Source organism: Patiria miniata, unplaced genomic scaffold, assembly GCF_015706575.1.
Source record: "Patiria miniata isolate m_02_andy unplaced genomic scaffold, ASM1570657v1 HiC_scaffold_2, whole genome shotgun sequence".
Lineage (NCBI taxonomy): Eukaryota > Metazoa > Echinodermata > Asteroidea > Valvatida > Asterinidae > Patiria > Patiria miniata.
Window position 1 is genome coordinate 4374650 of NW_024037058.1, and position 25528 is coordinate 4400177.

At 40.9% G+C, this 25528-nt stretch overlaps 1 protein-coding gene across 1 annotated transcript in view; it reads right to left on the bottom strand.

Annotated features, from left to right (window-relative positions):
* Positions 1 to 25528, bottom strand: part of LOC119726853 (RIMS-binding protein 2-like) — a 100869-nt gene that overhangs the window by 24029 nt on the left and 51312 nt on the right. The window contains exons 8-17 of the mRNA XM_038198708.1: positions 22689 to 22807; positions 21261 to 21397; positions 20090 to 20192; positions 16392 to 16467; positions 15801 to 15827; positions 12263 to 12310; positions 5110 to 5289; positions 2993 to 3226; positions 1916 to 2185; positions 868 to 1029 (exon numbers count right to left, since the gene is read on the bottom strand). Of these exons, the coding sequence (XP_038054636.1) occupies positions 868 to 1029; positions 1916 to 2185; positions 2993 to 3226; positions 5110 to 5289; positions 12263 to 12310; positions 15801 to 15827; positions 16392 to 16467; positions 20090 to 20192; positions 21261 to 21397; positions 22689 to 22807 (1356 nt within the window). The remainder of the gene's footprint in view (positions 1 to 867; positions 1030 to 1915; positions 2186 to 2992; positions 3227 to 5109; positions 5290 to 12262; positions 12311 to 15800; positions 15828 to 16391; positions 16468 to 20089; positions 20193 to 21260; positions 21398 to 22688; positions 22808 to 25528) is intronic.

Below are 25528 nucleotides of genomic sequence, written 5' to 3' on the forward strand. Positions count from 1 at the left end.
GAAAATGATTCCTAATTCACATTTAATTAACTTTATAGACTGAACTTCAAATGTAATTTAGCCAATTAGTCTCTATACTGCCCAAACTGCCCCAACACTGTATGGTTTTATGTAGTCATCAGGGAGTGTTGTAGGACTTAAGTCAGAACTCGAACTCAAGTCCATCTCAAGTCGCAATTTATTTCTGTGAGTGGGACTCGACTTGAGTCACATCAACAAATTACTCAGACTGGAACATCATGACTCAGACTTGATTGAAGCCAATGACTCGTGACTCACGACTCTCATATGTTTTTTACAAAGAATATTAACTTTTAAAAACATTGTTCGGATTGTTTTTGTCCGAAAGTAACGTTAAAGCAACACTAAAGAACATTCAGTACCAAAACTGTAATAATGAACCACTCTTCAGGTGCTGTTGCAAATAATAATGTTTGTTACACGTTAAATATGATGAGATTTGAAGGTTTGCATGGTGGAAAGATACTAAGACAAGATAAGTTTGTGGTAGCACCATGTGCATATATCTCTTTTGTGAGTATGTGTGTATCCATGTTTGTGCACACACTCACAAGAGATTTATTCACATGAAGATGCTAAAGATATATTTTTTAACAGTTAGGATCATTCTTGTTCCATGACACAAACTCACAAAAGAGATTTATTCTCATGGTGCTTCCGCAAACTTATCTTGTCTTACATATTAAATATGCCCCCATGCCTATATTCCGAGACAGGGTATCACTTACATATCGCTAACATGTACATGTACGTGTGGTCATCTTTATACACTACAACACTGTCATTGGGGAATAAATATAATTTTACACAATGTAGTAAACCTGCTACTGGATGTATTTACTATACCTGTTAGTGCATATCTATAGACGCTTGGTTTGACTGTTTGGATTTCTTTGCCGTTGACCGTGATCTGATGGGCCAGGTTGCTGTTGCCAGGCAACCAGCTGATGTCCGCACACGTTGGGCTCACATTGGAAGCTTTTAAATCAGTTGGGGCGGCCGATGCATCTGTTTTAAGACATCAATGACAAGGAATTTGATTTAAAAAAGTGCATTTATGTAAAACTTAACCCACAGTTTAAAGATTTGTTTCTTTACGTTGTCATTTTACAGGTCTTAGAGGGTTTCCAGAGTACACACTTAATTTTAGTTTAGGCTTTTTAATCAGCTACAAAACCCCAGGGACATTCTGCGTATTTCAGTCCTGCTGAATCCCAACGAATCAGCTATGTTTCCAAATAAATTTGTTGTGCATTTATCAGATTTACAAGATGAAACCATATGTTGTCGCATCTTGTCAGAGTCCGCAAAGTTAGACCAGCCGTTCCCTTTGAAGATAAAACCGTGAAAACAACTCAACAGAAATCTTTCTTCATGAATTTATGTCACTTTGAGCAGCATACAGACTCCCTCCCCACCCCATCCCCCCCCCCCCCCAAGAAAAAACCTCACAAAAATGGAAGGACATGATTCTTCATAAAAAAAAGTGCCAATGGGAGTAGTACATGTGATTATATTAGCTTCCAATAAAGCTGTTTTCAACCAAACTGCACATGTACAAATCCACCTTACAAATGTACTCTGATCAGAACATCGAGTTTTCAACCAACCGGTTCTTTTCAGAACCGCACATCTTCTCAAAAGAAATTTCCACATGGTGTTACTGCAAACCTTCACTAGTTCCTACTACCACCATATAATGTTTCAAATCTTACTTGAATCTACTCTAAGAACTGGTGAAGTGCAAAGCTTTGAGAATTTTGAGAACTACTTTATAACAAGAACTTTATCGTTTTTATCTATGATTCTACACACACATACGTTCAACTGTTTATCCTTCTTTAAAACCAGCAGAGAAATTGTGCTAAACCAGACTTCTTCATCTCTGAAATACCTTTTCCGATCATGATGGTACAGGCTGCATCCTCCGACATCCCTTTTGCCGTGACCGTCCGCACCGATATCCGGTGCGTCTCCAGTGGCTTAACGTTCTCCACCAGTGCTTGCGTCTTGGCGTCCCACTTAGTGGCCGTCCGGAACTGACCATTGACGTAGACGCGGTATTCCTGGACGTCCGAGGGCGCTATGGTGTCTGGTAGGAGCCAGGAGATGATGATGCTGTTCTTGAGCTGGCGCTCCAGGGTCAGCTTCTTAGGACAGGGAACTAAAGGACACAAATTGTTGAAAAAAATCATCCCTGATCTTGTTTCTTTTCTTTAATAAAACCTGAAAACATTTATGTTCCACTATGTATGCATATGATATGCAAGATTCCATCAAACAAGAGCTTTCCTGAAATTTACCGCATTTCAAGAAATTGAAACTGAATTGAAGAAGGGCCGGGGAATGCCCCCCTTTTGTGTTACATTAGCTGCATGCTTCTTTTTTTTCAAGCCTACATGAGTTTGAAGACTGGGCCCAGTTTTATAGCGCTGCTTAACACAGGCATGCAACTGGGAATTTAGAAAAAAACAAGGAAACTCCAAACCACACAAGACTTTGTACAGTATTTTTCAATTTGTAATGGCATTCATGAGAAGCAAAAAACAAGGAAATCAGCAGATCCAAGGAAAAGTTGCAGGCCTGTTAACAGTTAGCAGAAAAGTTGTGCTTACTTTAGCAGGAAATCATGCTGCTTAAGCACTATGTCATGGCATGGACATGCTAATGGTTGTGTGTGCATGGAGATTTCTATTATGACACCACTGATTTAAGCAACTTTTTCCTCTGGGGTTAAGCATGCTTTTGCTGTGCTTATTACTGCTTCCGATCTCCATGAAATAGATGGAAGCTCAGTAAGCACAAATCGGTTGTTAAGCAGCGTTATGAAATTGGGCCCTGGTGTCTTGCTGAGGTTTTGACACTTGACGCATAGTGTTCAGCCAAAATGTCAAATTTTGGACCAAGGCCTATGACACTGGCCAAAGAGTTTGTCTGCTGACATGCTTAGACCAACATTTTCTTTTCTCACCGTCAAAGATATAATCAGCTGCAATGTCGCTCAGTGAGGTCAATCCATCCTCCCCCAGTGACTTCCCATGACCTTTGACCCCATTGTCCTCGTCGACCTCCGGGATGTCCTCCAGGTCGCTGTGGTGCTCGCTGCTGCGGCTGAAGCTGGGCAGGTCCCCGGCGTAGTGGTTCAGATTGCCGCCTCGGCTCAACTCTTCCTCCTCACTGTTGAACTCCAGGTCCTTCATGTCATCTGAAGGGGTATAGAAACCTTTTTTAAAATTGTGTTCCCAGAGCTCTTCAACGAATTCAACTTTTTTTCAATTACCGGTAATACATTTTCAACTTGTATGTTTTATTCGAACCAAAAACCTCCCTTTCCCCTTTTCTGGACATCTGCAAACCTCTGAAAATCGGTTTTTTTTTTAGTGGGCACATTGCAAGCAGACTGACTCCTGCTCCGTACACTATCTTTACTAATTTTGTTCAATTAATACATTTTCAACTGGCATGTTTTAGTCGTACCAAAAACCTCCCTTTCCCCTTTTATGGATCTCTGCAAACATCTGGAAATTGGTGGTTTTTTTTAGTGGGCACGAACAGATCAGTTTTGCAAGCAGACTGACTCCTGCTCCGTGCACTATCTATACTGATTGTTGCTCGGGAACCAGCCTACCCTGTGAGAAGGGGAATAATTGTCTGGCAGCCAATGATTCGAAATTGTAAAGTAATAATTCAAAATCTAAACATGGGTTGATTTTTTCGGTCGATGTCTCATTTAAAAGTGAATACTGTTTGTAATGCTAGGAAAATAGCAATTTAGAAAAGGAATCTATTTTTTTTTCGGGATGAAACTCGAAAATAGCACAAGGAGTGCACCTTTAAACCAAGTCAGAATGTTTAAGGAAATTTAACACAATTTTCCATAAACAAGCCACAGACCAATCTAGGTCCAATTTCTTGAAGCTGCTTCACATGGACTTTTGCTAAACACAGACAATTATGGCTTAGCAATAAAAGGACACCAGCAGAAATTGCATGTCTGTTGCTAGTGGCTGGTTCCCTGCTGATTTTTGCTGAGAATTTTTAATTGCTAAGCATTATCTTTTTCTGCTCAGACTCGCTGTGAAATTGGGCTTATAGGCAGTGAGTCGCTGCACACTTATGGTGGCCCCAGTAATGGCAGAAGCATTGCGCCAGCTGTTGTACAAAACAACAGCTCTCTGACGATTAACTGGCACAATTGGTTAGCAAGGAGTTTAGTGGCTTTATTGTGCACATAATATCTATGTACATCTGGGCCTACAGGGTCAGCACAGAATTTGGAAAGCAGTGCCATGGAAAGTGGCATCATGACAATGGTCTATGGAATGGTTGCAGGCATCGTGGCCATCTTGGTCTTGTAACCTGACTGCATGGCCAGTTGGGTTTCCTCATTTTCAAGAGTACCTGCTTTATTACTTTGGAATCGTGGTCACTGCTGTATGATGATTACATGTTTGTCAATATTTTGATTACTGTCCATCAATAAATAAACCACATCAATTACAATACAAGATAGCATGCACAACTAGAATAAATATAAATAGCAAGGAACATAAACTTCACTTCCAAGACTTACAGGAAATAAAAACAGGACAACAATACTAAACAAAAAGTAAAGTGAACTGGCATAAGAAAGTTGGCATAAGGAACAAGAAATATGCGTGTGTACATGTATATGATAACAACTGGAAAGAACATTCTGAAACACATAAGACAAAAGAATTTAGCTAAAACATCAACTAGAACTTAGTTGTATTAGTGCAAAAGCAGCCACTTTCTTTATATTTATCTGGACACCAAAAAATATCCATTAAACAGCAAACTGTTTCCATGGAAAATGAAGCAAAAAGGCAAGAACGACATTTACAAAGAAGAAATGCAAAATGGATACAGCCAATATAGTTACCACCAACAATGAAAATTACCAGCCATCAAATGACACAAAGCAAAAAGTCAGGGGGAAAAAAAGCCAACTGTCTTCATATCACAAAAGCAACCAATACTTTCACAGGGTTTACCCCAGAAAACACAAGCTACCAACACCTAGCTGCACAACACCAAAATTAGCCACAAGAAAAATATTCTTGAAACCTTTTTCTTTCAAGACACTCAAGTCCGGCACCCCGACACCACCTACGGCAGCTGCACTACTTCCCACCATAGCAAGGGGTGTGTCGGAAAGCAAGGCATCATGGGAAGGTTTGGGCGGTGCGGAGAGGGCTCCCTCTAGGGAGTATTTGCCCGATGAGTCTAAGGAGTCCAATTTGGAAGCTACACGCATGGTACGAATAATGTTTATAAAACCTTTTTTAAGTAAAAAGGAGAAATTCAAACCAACATTTGTAGTCAAACACTAACTCACAGATTTTCCAAAACAGTGTATTTTTTTGTTTACTTTAAGTAATTACAACAATCGCAATATGTCTTTCTCCAAAATGATTTTACAGCATGAACTTATATGAATTGTTTTCACAACAAACTTTCAGAATGAAGAAATACAAATATTTATTGTCCACAGAGTCAATAGTTGCCCAAAACCTATAAAAAAGGGGTTTTAACCATTTTAACAGAGCCTTTTTCCATGTCTAACAATTGCATTTCCTCAGATGTCCAAAATTAAATAAACCTAGAATAACCACACCCTTTATTTAAAATCCCCCCCACAGAAGTGTGGTTGGGGTCTACGAACGAATACTTACCTGTAGAGCAACACTACTTATGCATATTCCCCCTACCGGCAGGTATTTTCGCTAAGAGTTATATACAATAGCGCCCTCTGGCGCCCTACCCATAACACCCCGCGGCATGCGTGCCTCGTGAGCGTCCTCTTTTCTCGAGCGCTAAGTCGGAATACAACAAAGTACCCAAGGCATCGAGAAGAGTGGGGTAGGGGGGAGGGATGCTCTACAGGTAAGTATTCGTTCGTAGACCCCAACCACACTTCTGTGGGGGGGAGTCTACTTCACTCTACTTACCTGTAGAGCAACACTACTTATGCATAGACTAGCACCGTCAAGGAGGTGGGCCATGCGAGATGCTATTGTGCTTTCACAGGGGCACGTAACAATACGCGTAAACCCTGGATGGGCCCGTCGTTCCACATGTGGGTGGACAAGGCAGCCCAAAAAGGTCGGCATGATAAAGACATTAGTCATAATGGTAGCCTCAACATGCCAACAGAGATGTGATCCCCCGATTTTGGGAATCACACGTAATGAATTACAGCCCACCGATACCTACACATAAGAGTTCGGTGGGGCACACAAAATAAAAATTATCATGAAAGGCAAAACATCATGACATGGTACATATAGACACTATAATATGCACATGTACATGTACAGAGCTCAATAAAGAATCAGAGTTAGGAGACACCAATGCTGGGGAGGTCCCCAGTCTGAATATGTCTTGAGAACATGGTGGGGCTCAGTCAGTCGCCCTCAACACTGTTCTCCCATGCTCTGCCTTTTATTTTGTGCATGCGGACCAATCACACGGATTCTGCCGTTGATACGTCCGTGGTTTTATGGATGACCGTAGCCAACCTTCAGGCAATCTTGTCATGAAAGCCTGCAGGTATGGTGGGGTCACCATGATAAATACATGTCATGAAAGGCCTGCCTGTATGGCAGGGTCGTCATGACAAAAAACATGTCACGAGAAGCCTGCTTGTATGGCAGGGTTGTCATGACAAATACGTGTCGCGAGAAGCCTGTTGGTATGGCAGGGTTGTCGTGACAAATACATTTGTAACTGCAAGTGACCGATTCAAAGCGTCCCAGTGCAGCTAATGTACGACGTTAAAGTCATGATTGGCACCAAAAATTCTGCGTCTGGACAAGAATGATTTGATGCCCGAAAACAAAGACGTCCGGAGGCCCAGAGGGCTCTGACAGTCCTTAGTATAAATCCCTCCTTAGGGAGCAGACATCAAGTCATGATCAGCACAAAAAGTCGCTGTCTGAAACGGACAAGAATCATTTGATGCCCAGAACAAAGACATCCGGAGGCAAAGAGGACTCCGACCGTCTTAGCTCAAAAAACCTTCCTTAGGGATCAGACGCCAAAGTCATGAGTGGCACCAACATTTTCCATCTGGAGTGGACAATGATTTGATGCCTAGAACAAAGATGTCCGGAGGTAAAGAGGACTCCGACATTCTTAGTTAAAAAACAAAAATCCTCCCGTAGGAATCGGATGGGCACACTCGGTTCCCATCAGATGTGGTCCGTCTCAATTATACAGAAAACAGTTCTTTACTACATGTATACCAAGAAGTAACAACTGCTTACAAAAAAGAAGAAGAAAAAAGGCAACCGTAGAAAACCAATGAAACAGATGTGAAATTGTTCACTGGTTCACAGAACTCTAAAGATCTCTATAACACCTTTGGATAAGAAGGTGTTGAAGAGGTCCTGCAATTCAGGGGTGTTAAAACATCCCCTTAAGTTAACTGACACGGACGTTCAACTGACTAACATTAAGTAATCTACTGTCATGTTAGAAGTCCCTCAAGTGCAGGCTGTAAAAGCCATAGCTTGTTTGAGAAAGGTCTGATGTGAACAGGAGAGCATTACAGCATCCAGTACATCAGGAGAAATTCCTGCGGAGCTGGGTGAAGGAAACCCAAGCTGTGCTGGAACCGAATATTGCTCTGCTCGGAAGAACATTTGTACCTCCAACTGGTGCACCAAGGGAATGGTTATAACCCTGGAAAACCAATCAATGGGGTCAACATGGAGTTAAGAAGAGGACCTTGTCATCCTTCTGCTCCATTTGATTAAGTACCCCAGGGATAAAAGAAAGACGACAGGAAGGTGTATATAAGTAGCCTGTCCGTCTTCATCACCATCGTATTCGTGTGCCATGTATAAGGGTCAGGAACCCTCAGGCATTAGCCTGGCAATCTGTAACTAGTTCATGAAACAAGTCAGATTGACATGTGGTTAGTTGTCCTTGCTTGGGAGGAGGACCGTCGAAAGCAAGAAGCTAGGAGGAAAAAACCCCAATGGGGTATTTCTCAAGTGAGTGTACACAGGTGTGCAGGCTACAACTGTAAACTACAACATCGAATATAGAAGTTACATCGCAGTTTCTCCGAGACTGCCAGCATCTCAAGTATGTTAATGGAACTTGAATGATGCTCACACAGGGCCTCACCAATCCGCCACTAGATGCGTGTGGTGGGCAGTTAACTGGCAGGGTAACATTTCGCCATGACAGTTAATGAGTTAGGCTGCAATCTGTTAGAGGCCCACCCTTGTGAGGTTGGCAACGCCGAACCACAGGAGGTACTGCACAAGTCAGGTCATGGCCTGCACTGAATGCAGTGAGGACTGGGCCGATACAAGCAAATAGGTGAATGCCACCAATTTTTGTTTCCACGGCGCAGTCATATCGCCTTTACTATCTGAGCAGAGGCCAGGAGTGAAGCGGAAAAAAGGCTGGATGGAGCCACCATGAAGTTGCAGCGAGAATCTTGGTTTGAAAACCGTGAAATTCTCAGTGCTCTGGCCTGAAAATGAGTTGCAGTTGGTACCCTTCAGGCCAGGGCTCATTCCCCATGCTGATGTGTTAGACAGTCGACTAAATCTCATCAACATCTTTCCAAGGGAAATACAAGACGGGCCCAACACTGTGCTGGCCCGATGGTATTGATGTCAGCCTCAAAGTCTCCCTGACGAGCTCCTACGAGACAGATGGGTAGAGGTCGTCATGAGTCAGGTAGGCCACTTATGGAAATCATCAAAACAACTGAAGCCGAACCGAAATCGTTGTTACATTATCCTATGTGGCATGGCGTACAGAAAATGTTGCTAGCACGGCCCACACAAAATCATCTGGGCAAACTTCAAGAGGTATGCAGTTGAGAAAACAAACAACTGTTTGTTCTTCACCTGCGCTGGCCCACATGTAGTCGACATCGACCAATATGGATGTAGACATCGATATCCACCGCAAAAGAAAAGATCTTTGTCCGTTAAAAACTTAAAAAGTGGGACTCGAATCTTTGGCGGGCGCCCTTTGACGGGAGAAACAGTTCATCAATCATGTTACCCCGGCGGGCCAAGATTGCTAGGGTCTGCACTCGTGTAAAATTATAGAGTACTGAGTGCAGACTGTGAAATTGATAAAGAAAATAGCAGTCAACACGTCCGCTAAGACTGTCGAGTCAAGATAAAAACATTAAACCTACGGTACTTCATGAGGGTAAAGAGGGAGGCTGAACGCGTATCGCCGAGCCCACTTGATTATTCTACATGTACTGCAAAGTGTATTCAAGCTTCTGCGAGTATTATTTACGAAGAGCCGCTTGAATAATGGGGTCCCTCTACTGCTGGCAGCTTGTGCTTAGCTGCTTTGAAGAGGGAAGATGTGACAAAAAAATACCGAATTTCGCTAACGGAAAACGGTAATGATCACATTATTGCTTGAAGAGCAGCAGGCAGTTTGAACACAGGCACAATCTATCGAATGTGGTCCACAACATGCCTGCAAGAGTCGAATAGACCCCGTAAACGAGAACCGTAAATATATCTGGAGGGATGCGTTGCCCACGGCCACAGTCAGTTGTTGAACAACTCCCTCGGAGACAATGGACAGTGTACAATGTACATACACAAGTAATGCACACATGTACAATGTGCATGAAAAATGTAGCGATCTCAGTACAGCAAGAAACACCGCCGCACGGGTAAGCACTGCGCGGCGTGTCCCATTGTCCTTGAGTCACCCAACCGTGATTAATGTAGAGTGCTACAGAGTTCACGACTCGCAACTGAACTAAGACGGACGTTTCATTAACGTGCCCGCCTGACAATACATGTACATGTACGTGTATAAAACGTATATGACCGATAATAAAGCCGAGAACATAGTAAGGCTTGTAATGAGTGGGCCGAAAAACCGAGTCCTCATCACGGTAGCGTATGCCGCGGTGGGACCGGTGCAATAAACTCGCCCGGATTAGAAAAAATAAATAAATAAATAAATAAATAAATAAGCCGTTCCCGCCTGAGAAATGGACACCACTTTGTCCGTTGTCGATGTGTTTCACATTTGATCCAACGGAGGTGTGGGGAACACCTTGTCATTGTTAGATGTGGAGCCCGTCCTGCGCTTGATTTGAAAATTTTGTGATCGGGCGGAGGGGGCTCATCGGCGGAGGGTAATTTAAGTACCCGTGTAATGTCCTCTGCAGCAAACGGAATTTCGTTTCCGCGATTGACAGCCATTGTAACTGGTCTGATTCTTCGTCATCATCGGATGAATCAGCCGAATGCGAAGGCCAAAATGACCCCGATGACTGAGAGCCGTCTGGAGGGGCTAGTTGTACAGAACCACGCGGTGGTGGCTGGGCAACACCCTCGGAGATAATAGACATACATCGTACATAATATTATGCAGATGGTGAAGACTAAACACACGCGGGGATCCTGGCGCACGGCTAACTGTGTGCGGTAGGTCCCGTTGTCACGGCTGGCGAATGAGAAGTCCCGTTCGCCGTAGGCCGGGCTTCCGGTATAGCGCGCAACCATGTGTGGTATACATGAACATGTACATGTACGGACATGTGTTTTTTCCATTTTTGTACATGTACATGTACCTCGTTGTGCTCACGGCCGATGCATGCGAGACACTCGCTGCAGGCCGGGCCTCCGGTGTACGGTCAACCATATGTGGTATATCCCGTACGGTTGTGCCTGGGCCACCCAACCGTGGCCAACGAACGACGACTGTGAAGCCCTCACCGCATGCGGGGACGCCGCAGCACGACTAATTGTGTGCGGTATGTCCCTCTGTTCCCGGGCCACCCAAGCGTGACCGGTGACTGAATACTGCGATGTGGGCCCAACGACCGATGGTTGTGGGCCCAACGACCGATGGTTGTGGGCCGTAGTCCACCGCTGCAGGGGGCCCCCAATAGGGCCCGCCCGGCGGCCTGCCGACATAGCCGACATAGCCGATAGCGTATCGGAAATCGACTGAAAAGCCTGCAGAAAATCTGCTCTAGAAACCGCGTCCTCCCCCCGGGAGCGTTTGCCCCGGCGGGACCGGTCAGAGGAGTCGTCACACCCCGAAGAAGAACGGCGCGATCGACGTGCAGCCTTCTTCTTCTTATCCTTCTTCTTAGAAGAACGACCCGAGGTGTGTCCGAGGAAAAATCGGAAAACACCTGGGACACCGGGACCCCCGAACAACGGAAAAAATCCGATGATGAGAGTAGTCCCTCTGAGCGAGCTAGCACGGGGGCCGTCGGCCCCGGGATCCCCCCGGGCGACCGGCTCCGTATCGCTCATAATGCACCCGGCCGACAGCGCCTCAGGCCCCGTGGGCTGAGTGAGCGCTGAACGGACCGGTAGCCCGTGCAATAGCCCCCATCCCGACAACCAGTGGTGTTCGGCACTGTGTCGGGAGGACACGGGTGACTAGCGCCCACCGAAGTGTGACGGCTAGTCCCCTCGGGCTGCCCCGTGATCGGGGGAGGGCCAGGTGCCACAGCGGCGCTCGTTGCCGAGCCACGCTTGCCCTGACGGCCCTTCTTAGGCTTTGCTCCGGCACAGGAGATATGTTTTGGAGGAACCTTGCCGGAGTGTGCCTTTAGTTTGGGTGTTCTGCCTGAGTTGACCGGAGAAGGTGACCGAGGTCCCCTTAACTGATCGGCGGAACTGCCAACTCCCTCAGCCGACTGTGGCTGAGGGTGCCGGACGAGAGACTGCTGCCGCGGTAACGACGTAGCGTTAACGGCAGAGTCCCCCGAGAACTCGGTCCGTCCCGTGGGAAAGCTATCCCTAACGGTTAGTGACAGATCGGTCCTCCCCAAACGCTGCAAAATAATCAAATAAATACAACCAAGAAGATGATGAAAACTCTACAAACTGTTGTTTTATTAACTCTATTATTAAATACTTCTCTTAAACGCAAAAAAGGGTAGTAAATGACGAGGCAAACAGCGAGCTATTTCACGCACGTCCTACCCGACCTGCCGCTAAGAGAAAAGGGGACGCTCACGAGGCACGCATGCCGCGGGGTGTTATGGGTAGGGCGCCAGAGGGCGCTATTGTATATAACTCTTAGCGAAAATACCTGCCGGTAGGGGGAATATGCATAAGTAGTGTTGCTCTACAGGTAAGTAGAGTGAAGTAGACTTATGAGTTTAGGATGGTCTATTATTATTTTTTATTTAATACTTAACATGTATGTCATGAGTTATTTGGTTAGGACAAAATAATATAACTCTTACCATCACTATCCATTGCATTGTTGTTCATGAAACCAGGAAGGTCTTCCTCTGATGAAAAAAACACAAAACAAAACAAAATGCACTTGTAAATAATAATAATTGTTGAAATTCAGAAATACTCTACATCTTTGTATGGAAACTGATGCTCTAAACAGTGTTGATGTAAACATACATTATATGTAAACTGTTGCCTTCTTCAAAACATTTAAAGATATATATTACTGCTGACAACCTGTTCCTTGTCTTTTGAAAATTCTTAACCCTTCACCAAAACAAACTCCCAATGAAAATAATATTATGTAAATGTCAAGATGCATGCATGCAAATTGAATGAATGGATCAACACCATCTACATGTACACCATGGTAGAGAGATATTGTTTCTAAAAGAAGACAGAATATGTTCAGAAAATAAAGGATCCGGGTAGAAAAAATAGAACTTTCCCCTATTAACCAGCCCTACCAGAACTCAACCCATCAAACCCCAACAGCATGTATTGTTGGAATCTGTCTGGATGGGTACAGTACCCCTAAACTGGCAGTCTCTTACATTGGATTGGCATACCTCCAGAAACTAAGTCAGAAATATGTGTGTGCAGTTTCCCATACGGTGTTGGAATTTGCCAGGATGGGTATGGTTCCTAGTAAATCATGCTAGGGAGTTAGGGTTAAGGAACAGAAATATCCTCATCCAGCCAGATCCTTTCAAGCCCACTGGCAGGAGTTAAAGGATTTTGTGGGAATGAAAATGTTAGAGCCCCACCTGTGTTACTTTCCCAGAACTTGACAACCCTTGAAAGTTCAAGTAAAAAGAGTGAGCAGAGTTCTGCATGCAGAGTGGTGGATTTTGGTGGATTCAGGAAGGCGGAAAAGCTGCAGTCATGCATGTTGTGCATTCCCGACATGCAAAAAGAATTGCTGCATTGCAACTTTTCATTTTTCATTTAAATCTTGAGGAACACAAAGCAAACTAGTCCATGTACTCTCTGGGTATTTTATGTAAAGTTATAGGGGGAACAGGTTCATAGGTAGAGAAGCACAGAAAAAACCCGAAACCCCATTTCCCAAGATCATAATAATTGTACTAAATGTAGTGCTTATATAGCGCTTAAAGGGAATATACATCATTTGCTTTTGCTGTAATTTTCAGAATGGATGGAATTGGGGGGTTGGAAATATATAGGAAATATAGTTACACTGACTTTTTTGAGGTTTTGGGTTCGAAAATGCTATAAAAACCAAGAAAAACTATCATTTTCCTGTAGTCTGGTTCCCTGACTCCATATAAGAAGAAACAGAGCAGTTTACATACATTGGGGAATTGTAAGGTCAGGGAACCAGTCTAGCTGGCTCGTACCCGTTCATAGGTTTGTAATCGATTGCAAACAAGTGCGATGGTCAATTGGGGCCAGTATTTGAAAAAAAGCCAGTTGTTTCCAACGCTGATCGGCCGATCAGCGTTGGAAATTGATACAAAAATACCACTTTTCTTGAAAATGACAGTATACCAGGTGCCATGATTTTACAGGATGCTTTACACTGTCATTCACTAACAGTCCAGCAAGGTATTTCAAAATGATTTGGTAGTTTTATTTTTTGATATTTGCAAATGTTGTATTTTCCCTTTAACCACAATCGTAACCACAATCACAAAGTGTTTACAAATATTACCCCTTTTATCACACCATGAGAAGCCATTTCAGAGCAAATTCAGCCTCTACCCTCACAGGTACCCATTTATACTCCTGGGTGGAGAGAGGCAATTGTAGTTAAGTGTCTTGCCAAAGGACACAAACACCATGTTCCTGTCAGGGATCAAACCCACGCGCCGTTGTACATGAGTCAAACACCGTAACTACTGGACCATGGCGATCTACATGTTCCTTTCATGTGTCCACAAATACCAACAACATTTGAACGGTCAATACAAGAATGATAACCACTTCATGACTTCTGACAAGTTACCACTGTTCATAAGATTGAATTTGCATGTTGAACAACACTGAGCATACAGTGTTTAAAAAAAAGTCGGTGAAAGGGTAAAACCCAATATTGAAGTTCGCATTAAACAAAAATCCTAATTAAAAAAAGGGGAGGCGAACTGACGCACAGTTGGAGAGAGTTCAATTCATAGAGCCAAAGAACTATCACTGAGGAGGTGGCAGGTTCACATTTTGTTGATTACTTTAGTCACTCTGCACTGAATTACATGGAGTAAGGTTTCTGTTTTGGTGCATAATTATGACAATTCCTGAAAAACATCTGGTTAATATCAGTAAGATATTAATTGTCATTGTCATTCCATGAATGGGAGGTTTGTGGTAACCATGTGAATGATATTGCTTTGTGGTTTGTGTGGTTCTGAGAAGAACCAGTTGGTTTAACTCCAAATCCAACTGAGTTAAAACAACTGGTTCTTCCCAGAACCACACAATCATATATCACTCACATGGTGTTACCGCAAATCTCCCATTCATTAATAAAAATCCACCATGCACACCTTTCAGTCTCATTGTCATTCAAATTTCATCAACCCAGCCGGCACCTAAATACATCACAAAACACGCAACCTACATTTTAATACTGGGTTTTCCGTTCACCACTGTATACTCAGTGCTGTATGAGGGTTTAAAGCTACAGTCCATCATTTGCAGCTATCCATAAAGTAACTCACGTAATTATTGTTGAAAAACATACTTAGTTGAAAGATAGTAAGGGAACTAAACTCCCTGTGAAATTATTCTTTCTGGCATGCTGTCATTTTGAAGAAATCAACGAAAGAAGGCCTTTCCAACGGTGCATCTAAACACGCATTGTTGGAAATTTCTGTTAGTAGTTTGTTTTTGTATTCGGCGAAGCGCGTGCAAGCATTGACGCGATGCACACGCGAGTGGTTGCTATAATTTGTCAGATCAGTGCCGACATCGCGTAGCTGCCATCGGCTCAGTGAGAACGTGTCTCAGACGCTGAATTCAGGCCCAATTCCAAACATGATTCAGCAACTTTTGATTTGAAATCGAGATCATAGAATGTTGTTTTTCTCGAAATATACAGCTGTAGCTGAGCTGAAACTTCATTAGGTCAGTTGTTCAGCACCATTCTTTAGATTTTGAGCACTTTTGATGCTTCACACGAACAAAATGCACAAATTACAAATGATGGACTGTATATATGAGTAAAAAACAAAAATTACAAGATTTCTTGGGTGGAACTTAAACCCATGACCTGCTGAAGGGTGCGGATGTCATAACCACTTGACCACCAAGCTTGCCAGGTTTGGCAAACTCTTGGACAGCTTTGAGTATTGAGTGGTTTAAGGGCAAGAATTACATCTCCTTAATGCAAAAACCTATCGTCTACAAAATTAAACTCTTCATTGAATAGCAGACACATGCAGCCCACAGTGTGTATACAACTGATCCCAGAACATGCAGAGGTGCAGTGTAAGGAAAGGTGTAGGGGTGTGGCTTAGCTTGCATTGGGAGTGTGCTTCATAGCAGGATGCTCATTTGAGAGATAAAATTCTGTCAGTTCATTACCTCTGGTATCATTCAAATCTTTGGTACCTAGATTACAAAGCCGGTGACGAACAAACGCAAACACGACAACACACAGACAAAACAGAGTGGCAAAGGAAAGTTAAAGGAACAAAGAAAAATTATCAGTCAGCCAGAAAGGTAACATTCATTTCAAACCAAGTCAGATCAGCTAGGTATTCACTACAAAACAAAATATTTGGGATTTCACTGAAAAAAATCAAAGCTGCATCTTTCAGCATATTAGTGCTCCACTCATATTAAAGCCTGGTGCATATGCAAACACTTTTAGGTGAGCAAAAATAAATGGGGAAAACTAGCAGAATTCCAATGTAATACATGTACAAATTATCCCACACTGTCTGTGAAAAGTAAGCTTGTAAAATTACACATTACAAAAAGTTAAATACAACATATTATTCAAGCAAGATAACCACAGCTCCTGTAAGGGTATTTTTTTAAACAAACTGTCATTATAACACAGGCTACTTGTAGTGTCCGCCGTTTTGTGTCCAATATATTCCAGGAAATGTATCTAACCGCTGGTTCCCTCACACCCTTCAGGATTTAACACATACACAAGTGCATGTTTACCTGCAACTCTTTCGATGAAATTGCAGGGAACCAATCCTCTTTGTCCGTTCATCAGTTCACCATCATAGAAGCCATCCTGTCCAAAAAGAAAGAGAGAAAACAGACAAACAGAAATTAAAAAATGAGTAATGTTTCTTAAACAAGCAGAAAGTATTTTTAGTATAAGTATACTAAACATTCCAAACTATATGCAGAACTTATGGTGAAATCTATACAATTTTGGATGACATCATATTTTTACAAAGCACTCAACTATGTTCACAATTTGTTAGTTCAAAATTGTATTAAGGTAATATTTTTCTGACTAATTTTGTAATGTTTTAAACAAATTGAAAGACAAACGGCCAAATTCAGATAAATAATGCTAATTTTTATCTCAAATGAAACCAAATAAACATAAAAAATATGATTTTGTTTTCGTTTCTCTAAAAAAAAATGTTGTGACTGACTATATTCAACACTTTAATTTCCTCTGGCCAACAAATATCATGTACATGTACATTAAATGTGCATTTGATACCAACATGTGTAGATATGTATGTGTATGAGTCAAAATAATTCCCAATGAAAATCAACATAATGGAAATAATAATCTTATACAATTTAAAGTGATTCAAATATACAACAACTTTGGTTGCTAAATTAACCAATTTTATGGCAGTAATCAATTGCTGTAAGTGGATAGTTCAAAAGGTTACTGGTTCATTAAAAATAAATTGAACAAACTCGAAGCAAGGTCCGTTCCTCATAACAAAAAGCAAAAAAGAGGGAAATAAGTACACACATAAGTCGAAGGAGCAACAGTCAAAATCAATTGAACAAAATCATGTCTTGTGGTCTCCATGCCTTTTCTGCACAATGACAACTATCATGCACTAAGTTCACACAAAACATAGGCCAATTTAGAAATGTATGCACTCGATCATTTCTCCCAAAATTTGCAATTTAGTAATAAGCACATTAGTATTTAAAAGAACACTATTTGTGTGTATTGAATCATTTTAACATCTGATAAGCATATCTTGACATCACAATTTAAAATTCTAAAAGTATCTAATGACAGCCATGAAGTAATATTTGACACCAGAGTTTAGTTTCGTACTCGAAAGGCACTAGCCAGTCAATCACACTTATCTAGTCCCATGTCAAATACAGGCTATTCAAATAACTGTGAAACAAATGCATTCCTCTTTAATTGTTCATCCCTACTACTTTGGAACCTCGTATTGATTAGACTTGTATTTGACATGTGATTGACTCGTGATTGATTTGACATCAACTTTGATTGCCACAAAAGCTCGTTTTGAAAGGAGTTTTTTTTTTTTACATTTCAAAATGCCGAGGTTCAATCTAATTTCTAAACTGGCCCTTCTTTTGATACAAGCAAAACCAGAAAAATAAGACCAAAAAAGAAGTACTGGAAAGATGGTTAAGTTTTTCTTCATTTTAGAGGATCAAAGACTCACCCATTCCGACTCCTACTCGGGAATGAAAGCAACATGCAATAGAAAATGGCAGTTGGATGATTATGATCATGCCAGATGGAAGAACAAACTCCGATCACATACACAATGATAAGGATCCTCTTATTCTATGCAAGCGTGAACAGTAGAGGGCGCTATTTGGTATGGGGTAGTGGAAGTAAGGCAGGTTGATGTAAGGACAGGTGGTGGCATTTCTTTTACCCACCCATGTGGTCTACTTTGGGCGCGTTTGATTAGCTTGACTTGGGTTACTCCTGTGCTGTTCAGACAGCACAGACCCTGCTTGTAGAATTACATCAAAAGTATGTGTTGTTCCCAGAGTCAAATTAAGTACTCCATACACCGTAGACACCAGTGTTCCGTAGGCCCTACTGTGCCCTAGGCACCAGCACAAATTTCACGCTGATGCTAAGCTGTATTATGCAAGCCATTCCACAATTTGATATTTTCGTAGGCCCTCAAATTTTTCGTGAGCCCCCAAATTTTTCGCAGGCCCTAGGCCCAGTGCCTACTATGCCCATTATATAATCCGATGGGTTAATTCCGAGAGACTGACAGGTATGATGGCCATACAGCGGGAAAGATCCGTAAGTGTCAAGTGGACAAAAAAAATCGACTTTATTTCAAGTCTAAAAAATTATTTGTTTATTTAATTGATACTTCCGAAGCTATAAATTCCAGTCCAATGTTGTTACTTTTTGCAAATGACGGAAAAGCGATTAACTAGGCTTAATCCGAAATTGAGTGTTTGGTCTGACATCGGGTGATAATCAGTAGCATGTGAGCGTTCAAGTTGCCCAGCTCACTAACCTGTCTGCCAATACCCGAGTTGGCTTAGGGAAGCCACTCAAACACGCCCCAAGTGAATAAACGGCATGTAAAGAGCTAGTGTTTACCTGTTTTATACCCCATAATTTTAACAAGTGTGGGCTCAAATATTTATTGCACTGTTGGCCTATTTTTGCTTATGATATGAATCTATAATATGCATTTTGAAACTATCAAGGACCCTTTTCCCCCATACCTCTTCAACAGAATTTTACCTGTGTTACATAGTTGATTCTAAAAAAAACATTTCATAAAAAATATTCTAAAAACAAAAACTTTTCCTTTTGTGAGACACATGTTCGGGTAAAACACACGCTTGTTTACCCACATTTGTTTATGGTGTAAATCAAGGATTTTCTTTTGTTCCTCTTTCCTTTTCCTTTGTTTGTATTCATAACTTTTTCGCAACAGCTCTCATTGGTTTTGTACACGTTTTCTAATCGAGGCCGTCCTTGATTTAGTTCCTGTCCTCGATTCACCCATGATGATGCGTGTGTGAGTCCTGGATTTACACCATAAACAAATGCACTATTTCATTGGCCAATATATTTGGTACTCTATGGTATTACACACAATCATTTAGGAAGGGAAGAAAGGGGGCGGGGTCCAGGGGCAGGGGTAGCTTGTTGCTAGGTACAGTCACATGATGGACACTGGGGTGCTTTTCATGCTTTGACACAGGAGTGACAGTTCAGCACCAAGGCATGAAAATACTGAGATATCCGAGGGAAAAAGAGAGAACAGTTCCTATTTTTGTCTTTACAAAATTCATAACTTGTCATGGTTATTTTGCAAATACCCAGGACAAGCTTCCTACGGAACTGCCAAAACCAACCTGACGATATCTGATCAAAAGGACGCTCTGTCAACATGCTCAAATTTCAATGACCCCGAGGGTAAAATTGTGTAATGTTACCCTTCAGGAAATCTAAAAATGGCAGCGACAGACACGGATACAACCGATAACAGGAAATGCAATACGATTAGGAAATGTATGTGTACACCTGTAAATGTTTTTTTTCCCCATCACCTTCATCATCTTCCTGTACTGTGCAGAAACCTCCTCTGGAGTATACTTGCACATTTACTAAGAAAGGTACAAATGTTTATTTTATTTGTTTGTTCCTGAATACATAGAACCAACAGATAAGACCATAGGAATGGAACATGCTGAAATTACAATTTTGTTGGTAAATACAACCATTTTACCCGAGCAATCACAAACATAACTGAGCATTAAAACTCTGGAATTGAAGTAATGGGTGAATCCTGCCCGTTTTGGTCAAGTGATATTGGCGCCTTTCTAACCTAAGATTTGTGAGAATAGTCAGAAACTTTTGGTCTGCGATCCAGATTCGAAATAGGTAATAGGTAATTAGGCCTCACCTCATCTGGGTCTCCATAGACGTAGATATAATCTCCAGCAGTCAGTGGAAGTTCTGCATCGGGGTTGTCGTTGGGGGAGTCACGGTAGGGGTCATAGTTATATCTAAGAGCATCAGAGGTTAGAAATGGAGAGTTAGAAATTGCACCTATTGTAATTTCATCTTTTGGAACGATCATGATCTACTTAAAGCAACCTCAAAAATCTTCCATATGAACAGCAAGACACAGTGAACCAGCTCAAAGTTACTGAAAATTTGTGAGTTTTGCTGATATAGATAGGTCATTTCTTTGTGTGGTCATTTAACCAAAATATCTGGTATTTACCCATTTTTTACTCTAAAATGTAATAGCCAAAATCTGATTCTCATATATTTCTCTCCATTTTGCTCAATTAATTGGATAAAAACAGGTGTGGTGTCATTCACGTTTAAAGGATGATTATTTTCAATTACTAGTTAAAATTCTTAACACCCCAGCATTATTCTAATCTAATGTCAATTTGGCAGACTAACCATGCTAACTGGCACCTAGAAAAAGCACAAACAACAAACTTATGTCAAGTTGTCAATCTATACACTGACATCTGACCAAACATTCTGTCATTTGTTTGCTGTTCACACAGTAATTTACAGTCAAATTCTCTCCTTTTTTTCCTTTTTTTTTACTGAAGCTTTTCCCTTCTGTTAATCCAGTGTGTCAGGCTGCTCTTCAATAAAAAAAGTCTCATCAGAATTTGTGGCTGAGAATTTGCACTGCTTTTAAACCAGCATGTCAGTACGCTTGTCAGTCAATTTGTGAAAAAAAAGTCTTTTTAGGATTTTTTTTACTGAACTTTTTTTCCTGTTTAAATCCAGTGTGTTCATGCTTGAAAGTCAACATTGGTAACTGTTTTCTTTAGGAAAATCCTTGTCACATTTTTTTGTGACTGAAACTGCTTTATATCCCGCATCAGTACACTCATCAGTCAATTTCTGAGGAAAAATATCTTGTCTTGTCGTATGTTTGACAATCCACAGTCATGATTTTTTTTTACTGCTTTAATCCAGGCAGGCTTTTCACCACTTTAATCCAGCGTGTCAGTACGCTGGTCAGTCAATTTGTGGGGGAAAAAAATTCTCATCAGATTCTTTTACTGAGGTTTCACTCAGCTTTTAATCCAGTATTTCAGTACCTGGCAATAAAGACTGCCAGCTTGCTGATAGGGCCCATGGTGGTGATGGATGAGGCTTGGTTCAGGCGATTCAAGATGGCTGCATCGATGCGGTCACTAAGGTCCTCCATCAGGTCCTCCGCATCACTCGCATCCAGCTGTAAAAAGTCAGAGGTCAAAATGTGAATACACATAATCATCAGCATCTTGAGGCGAATTTCATGGCACTGCTAGGTACACAGTTTTCTGCTAACAAAGACTTGTTAATTTCACGCTATTAATACAACAAAAGGCACACTACCAACATACATTGTATTTGTAGCTTAATTAGGCAACAGGTCACCAGAATTCAAGGGAATTACCCTACAGAGTTTCAACAGATGTTTTCTTTGATGTCTCATTCAAAAGTGAATCACTTCTGCACTGCTACAAAAATAGCAATAAGAAAAACAATCAAAACGTTTGGCAGTGAAACTCGAAAAAAAAAAAACCACAGCACTGGAATCCTATTAAATTTATTAAGCAAATTCTTCCGTCAAACTAGCATGAACTTCGTTCTGCTCACAGCTTACTGACCCCAAATGGATGACAACTCTTGAGTAAGATGAACAACACCAAGGGCGGATCCAGGGGGGGGGGGCCAAAGGGGGCCATGGCCCCCCCCCCCCCCACAAAACGAAACCAATTTTTTTTTTTTTTAATGTGACATCGCAATAAAGGCAGGCAATGAGTACACCACCATCTTTTCCTCAAAATAAATTGGTTAAAGTGGTCAGAAATTGCCTCAGATCGCACCACAGAGCATCTAGAATCCAAAAAATTTGTTTTGGCCCCCCCAAAATTGTGTTCTGGATCCGCCCTTGAACAACACCACAGCAATCTTTAAATAAAATTCAATTCAATGATTTTTTCACGGCTTTCATATGCTGTTTTGGCATGTTATGACCCTTTTCACATTACATTGGCCCACAATCACCATCACACAGAAAATAAAGGTCCCTGCAGTATGTAGCTGTTCATTTTTAACTTGCATGTAAATGTCACCAGACACTCATAAGGAATCCTACCATGTTCCAAAGATTTCATGGTACCGATACTACAAAGCTCTTAACAACATAGAGATCTGCATATATGTTTAATAAATGATAGCCAAATATAACTTTCCATGACTTTTTTCCTTGGAATATCAACTCTCCATGAATGCTAGTAAAAAAAAAAATTCCATGACTTTTCCCATGAATTTCCATGATAGCTTCTCATTCCAGGATTTTTTTCATGACTGTGGGAACCCTGCATGAACTCAGCAGCACTATGAAAATTAACCACAGGCCCTAAGCTTTGCCACAGTATTCTATGAGACAGTTCCTGATAAACACTACTTGAATCATCTTTTAATCCCTTCATGATCGAGTAATAAAAACTTGTTTCTGATGAGTTTCACATACACACCTGTCCATTCTCAATTCCCCTGGAGTGGTCGCTCTTCCGGCTGTTTGTGTCGCCAGGGGCAGGGTAGGCTGCCCTCTTAGCTGGCTGCCTGTTATTCTCATCCCTGCCCATCATCCCACCTGTGTAAAACAAAGGAACCGATCAACAAAAGAGATAAATAAAAGGTAAACAGGGAGGGAACCTGTAAACAAACTGAGCATGAGTGGAAATTTGAGAACATCTTGAGAATATAATCTGTTCTACGAAAGGGAAAACACCTTATTTTGCGAGCATTACATATCCATCTGCAAACCACAAACCTGTATCAGCATTTATTTCAAATCATAGTTACAATACCGGTATACAATTTATTTAATCTGATCATATTTGGGGTTTTTTTGGGGGGAGGACTTATTTTTTCTTTAGATTGATATCTTTTTCAACCTTTTTAATCAAAATCATATATATGTACTCTACGTTAATGTAAGTGACATGCTAGGTTCTATCTGCTTGAATAACAAAAAAGTGATGAAATATTACAACATTGATGAAATGGTAAAAGCTACTGAATACATTTCAAATAAAAAGTACATTTCACAAGTGCAGACCAAGTAAACATGAAGCTGCAATTCCGGTGGTTTTTCTGTCCTACATGTATGTACGTGACTGTATAATTGGTTTCTTCATGTTTGGGTCTGTATATAAACATGACTTGGTCTGAATATGTAAACAAAACAGAATGGACTGAAACACTTACAAGCTTATATACAGGCATGCAACTGGGAATTTAGAAAAAAATGAGGAAACTCCAAACCACACAAGACTTTGTACAGTACTTTTCAATTTGTAATAGCTTCATGAGAAGTAAAAAATGAGGATATCAGCGGACCTGAGGAAAACTTGCATGCCTGCATATATAGACAGGCAGCTTACAAATCAATCAAAGGGAAAAAGTGCTGTATTAGTGAAATTGATATTAGTTAACAATTCAAATCCTTCCCTGAAATACCAAAAAATATAAAAAACAAAACAAGACACAAGTCACGTTTCAATACAGTTGAATCATTTCCCCTCCACAGACAAAAATCAAAATAGAATTTATTTTTCCATTGCAGAATTACCCTCGGTAAAAGTCAAGAGTAGGAAAGGAGTTGTTCGGTCTCCGGCAAAAGTCGGCAGAAATGGAGTCAAGGGTTCTTCAACTGCGCGGGATGGCATTAGGATTTAATGGACATGACTCGGGACATTTTTGGGGAAATGTCATGTCGCAATCCAAGAAAGAGAAAAAGAAGAAAAAGAAGAAAAAAAACTAGAGTGTCTGGAGAAAATTTATCTCCATCATAATGGTTTGACTCAGTGTTGGGTTATGTTATACTACACTTCGATACGAAACTGAAATGGGAATAACAAAAAAAATAATTGAGAATGCAATATAAACAGAAAGTTGGCTGCATTTCATTTTTCAACATATTAGTTTAAGCAATGGAAAGTGTGAAGAGTTTGGTTTGAGGAACTTGACAGTTGATTTTTCGATGTCGAAACAACACTCAGACTAGCTTCCTCAAAGCCTCTAGACGGTGGGGGATTGCCCAAATATTTACTCAAGGCAGTAATATCCTGAATCAAAGACTTCAAATTTTGGTTGAAATTTAACATTACATTTTCTAAATCAAACACAATGGGAAAAAAGGGGACAATTAGGGCCCATGGATCTGTGTATTGGGCTGCATATCTCAATTGGTACACATGTACATGTAGATCTGTTATAATCAGTAATATTCTTAATTAAGTTTATGCATACATTGTAATTGAACTCACATAACTTTTTGCACTATTCATAAAAGTCTACAAATCAGCATGTGGAGAGAATAGGGCTGTGCCAAATAATAAAGAAAATGTGCGAATATTCGATCATCAAGCGAATATGCGAAAAAGATCTTTCAATTCAATTGCTCAAAACATGTGTGTGGTCTTGAGGACATGATGACAAAGTCCACAATGTAATTTTAATTGTTAAAGTTGCGTGGTTTCATTGTTTGTCAAATATGCTACCCTTTTGTTTAAAACTGCACTCTTCAGCTAGTTCGTGCGATTACAATGTCGGTAGAAGGTCACTAGTGTTATGGGAAAGGAACTCAGAGAGTTCAGTTGTACTTTCAGAACTGTAAATAGTTTCCAAAAGAAAATAAAAACTCTGTGAGTCAGTTCTGAAAACGTAAGGACTTAAACTGTATCAAGTTACCTCAACGGGAAACAAACCACACTCTGAATCAGAACTGAATTGAACAAGGAGACCAAAAAATGTAAGGCTTGATAGCTCATTTGGTAAGCGACCAAGAATTAATTTAATGGTTCTTTAGATTGCTGGATTTAATCCAAGTTCATTTCCTTGTCTATTAAATATTGATTCTAACTTTTCCACAGTGATTCATATTTTCCAAATATGGGTTCAAAATTGCAGATAAACATACAAAGGCCAGAAACGTTAGGAAAACAATACTGAAAAAGAAACTGGAGGGATGACAATCTGCCTATTTACATTGGTCGAGGAAGAGTCAACATTCACTTTGGTTTTGTGAGCTGGTGGTGTCCCAACTCACACTGCACTATCTGTTATTTCATTCAACATATCTGTTTAAAACAAACATCAGGAAATTGCAAAACTGAAACAGAAGTTCACTGGGCGAAAGGGAAAGCAATTCGTCAAAAAAAAAAATTAAAATCATTAGTTGCAGATTGGCACGAGGAAAGAACCTTTTCAGCAATATCCAAGAATAACTTCACTGATTAAAAAGTAATGTTTTTTTTTTTAACTGTTTGTCCTTTGGTATTGAAATTCCACTGATCAAAGACATGAAGTT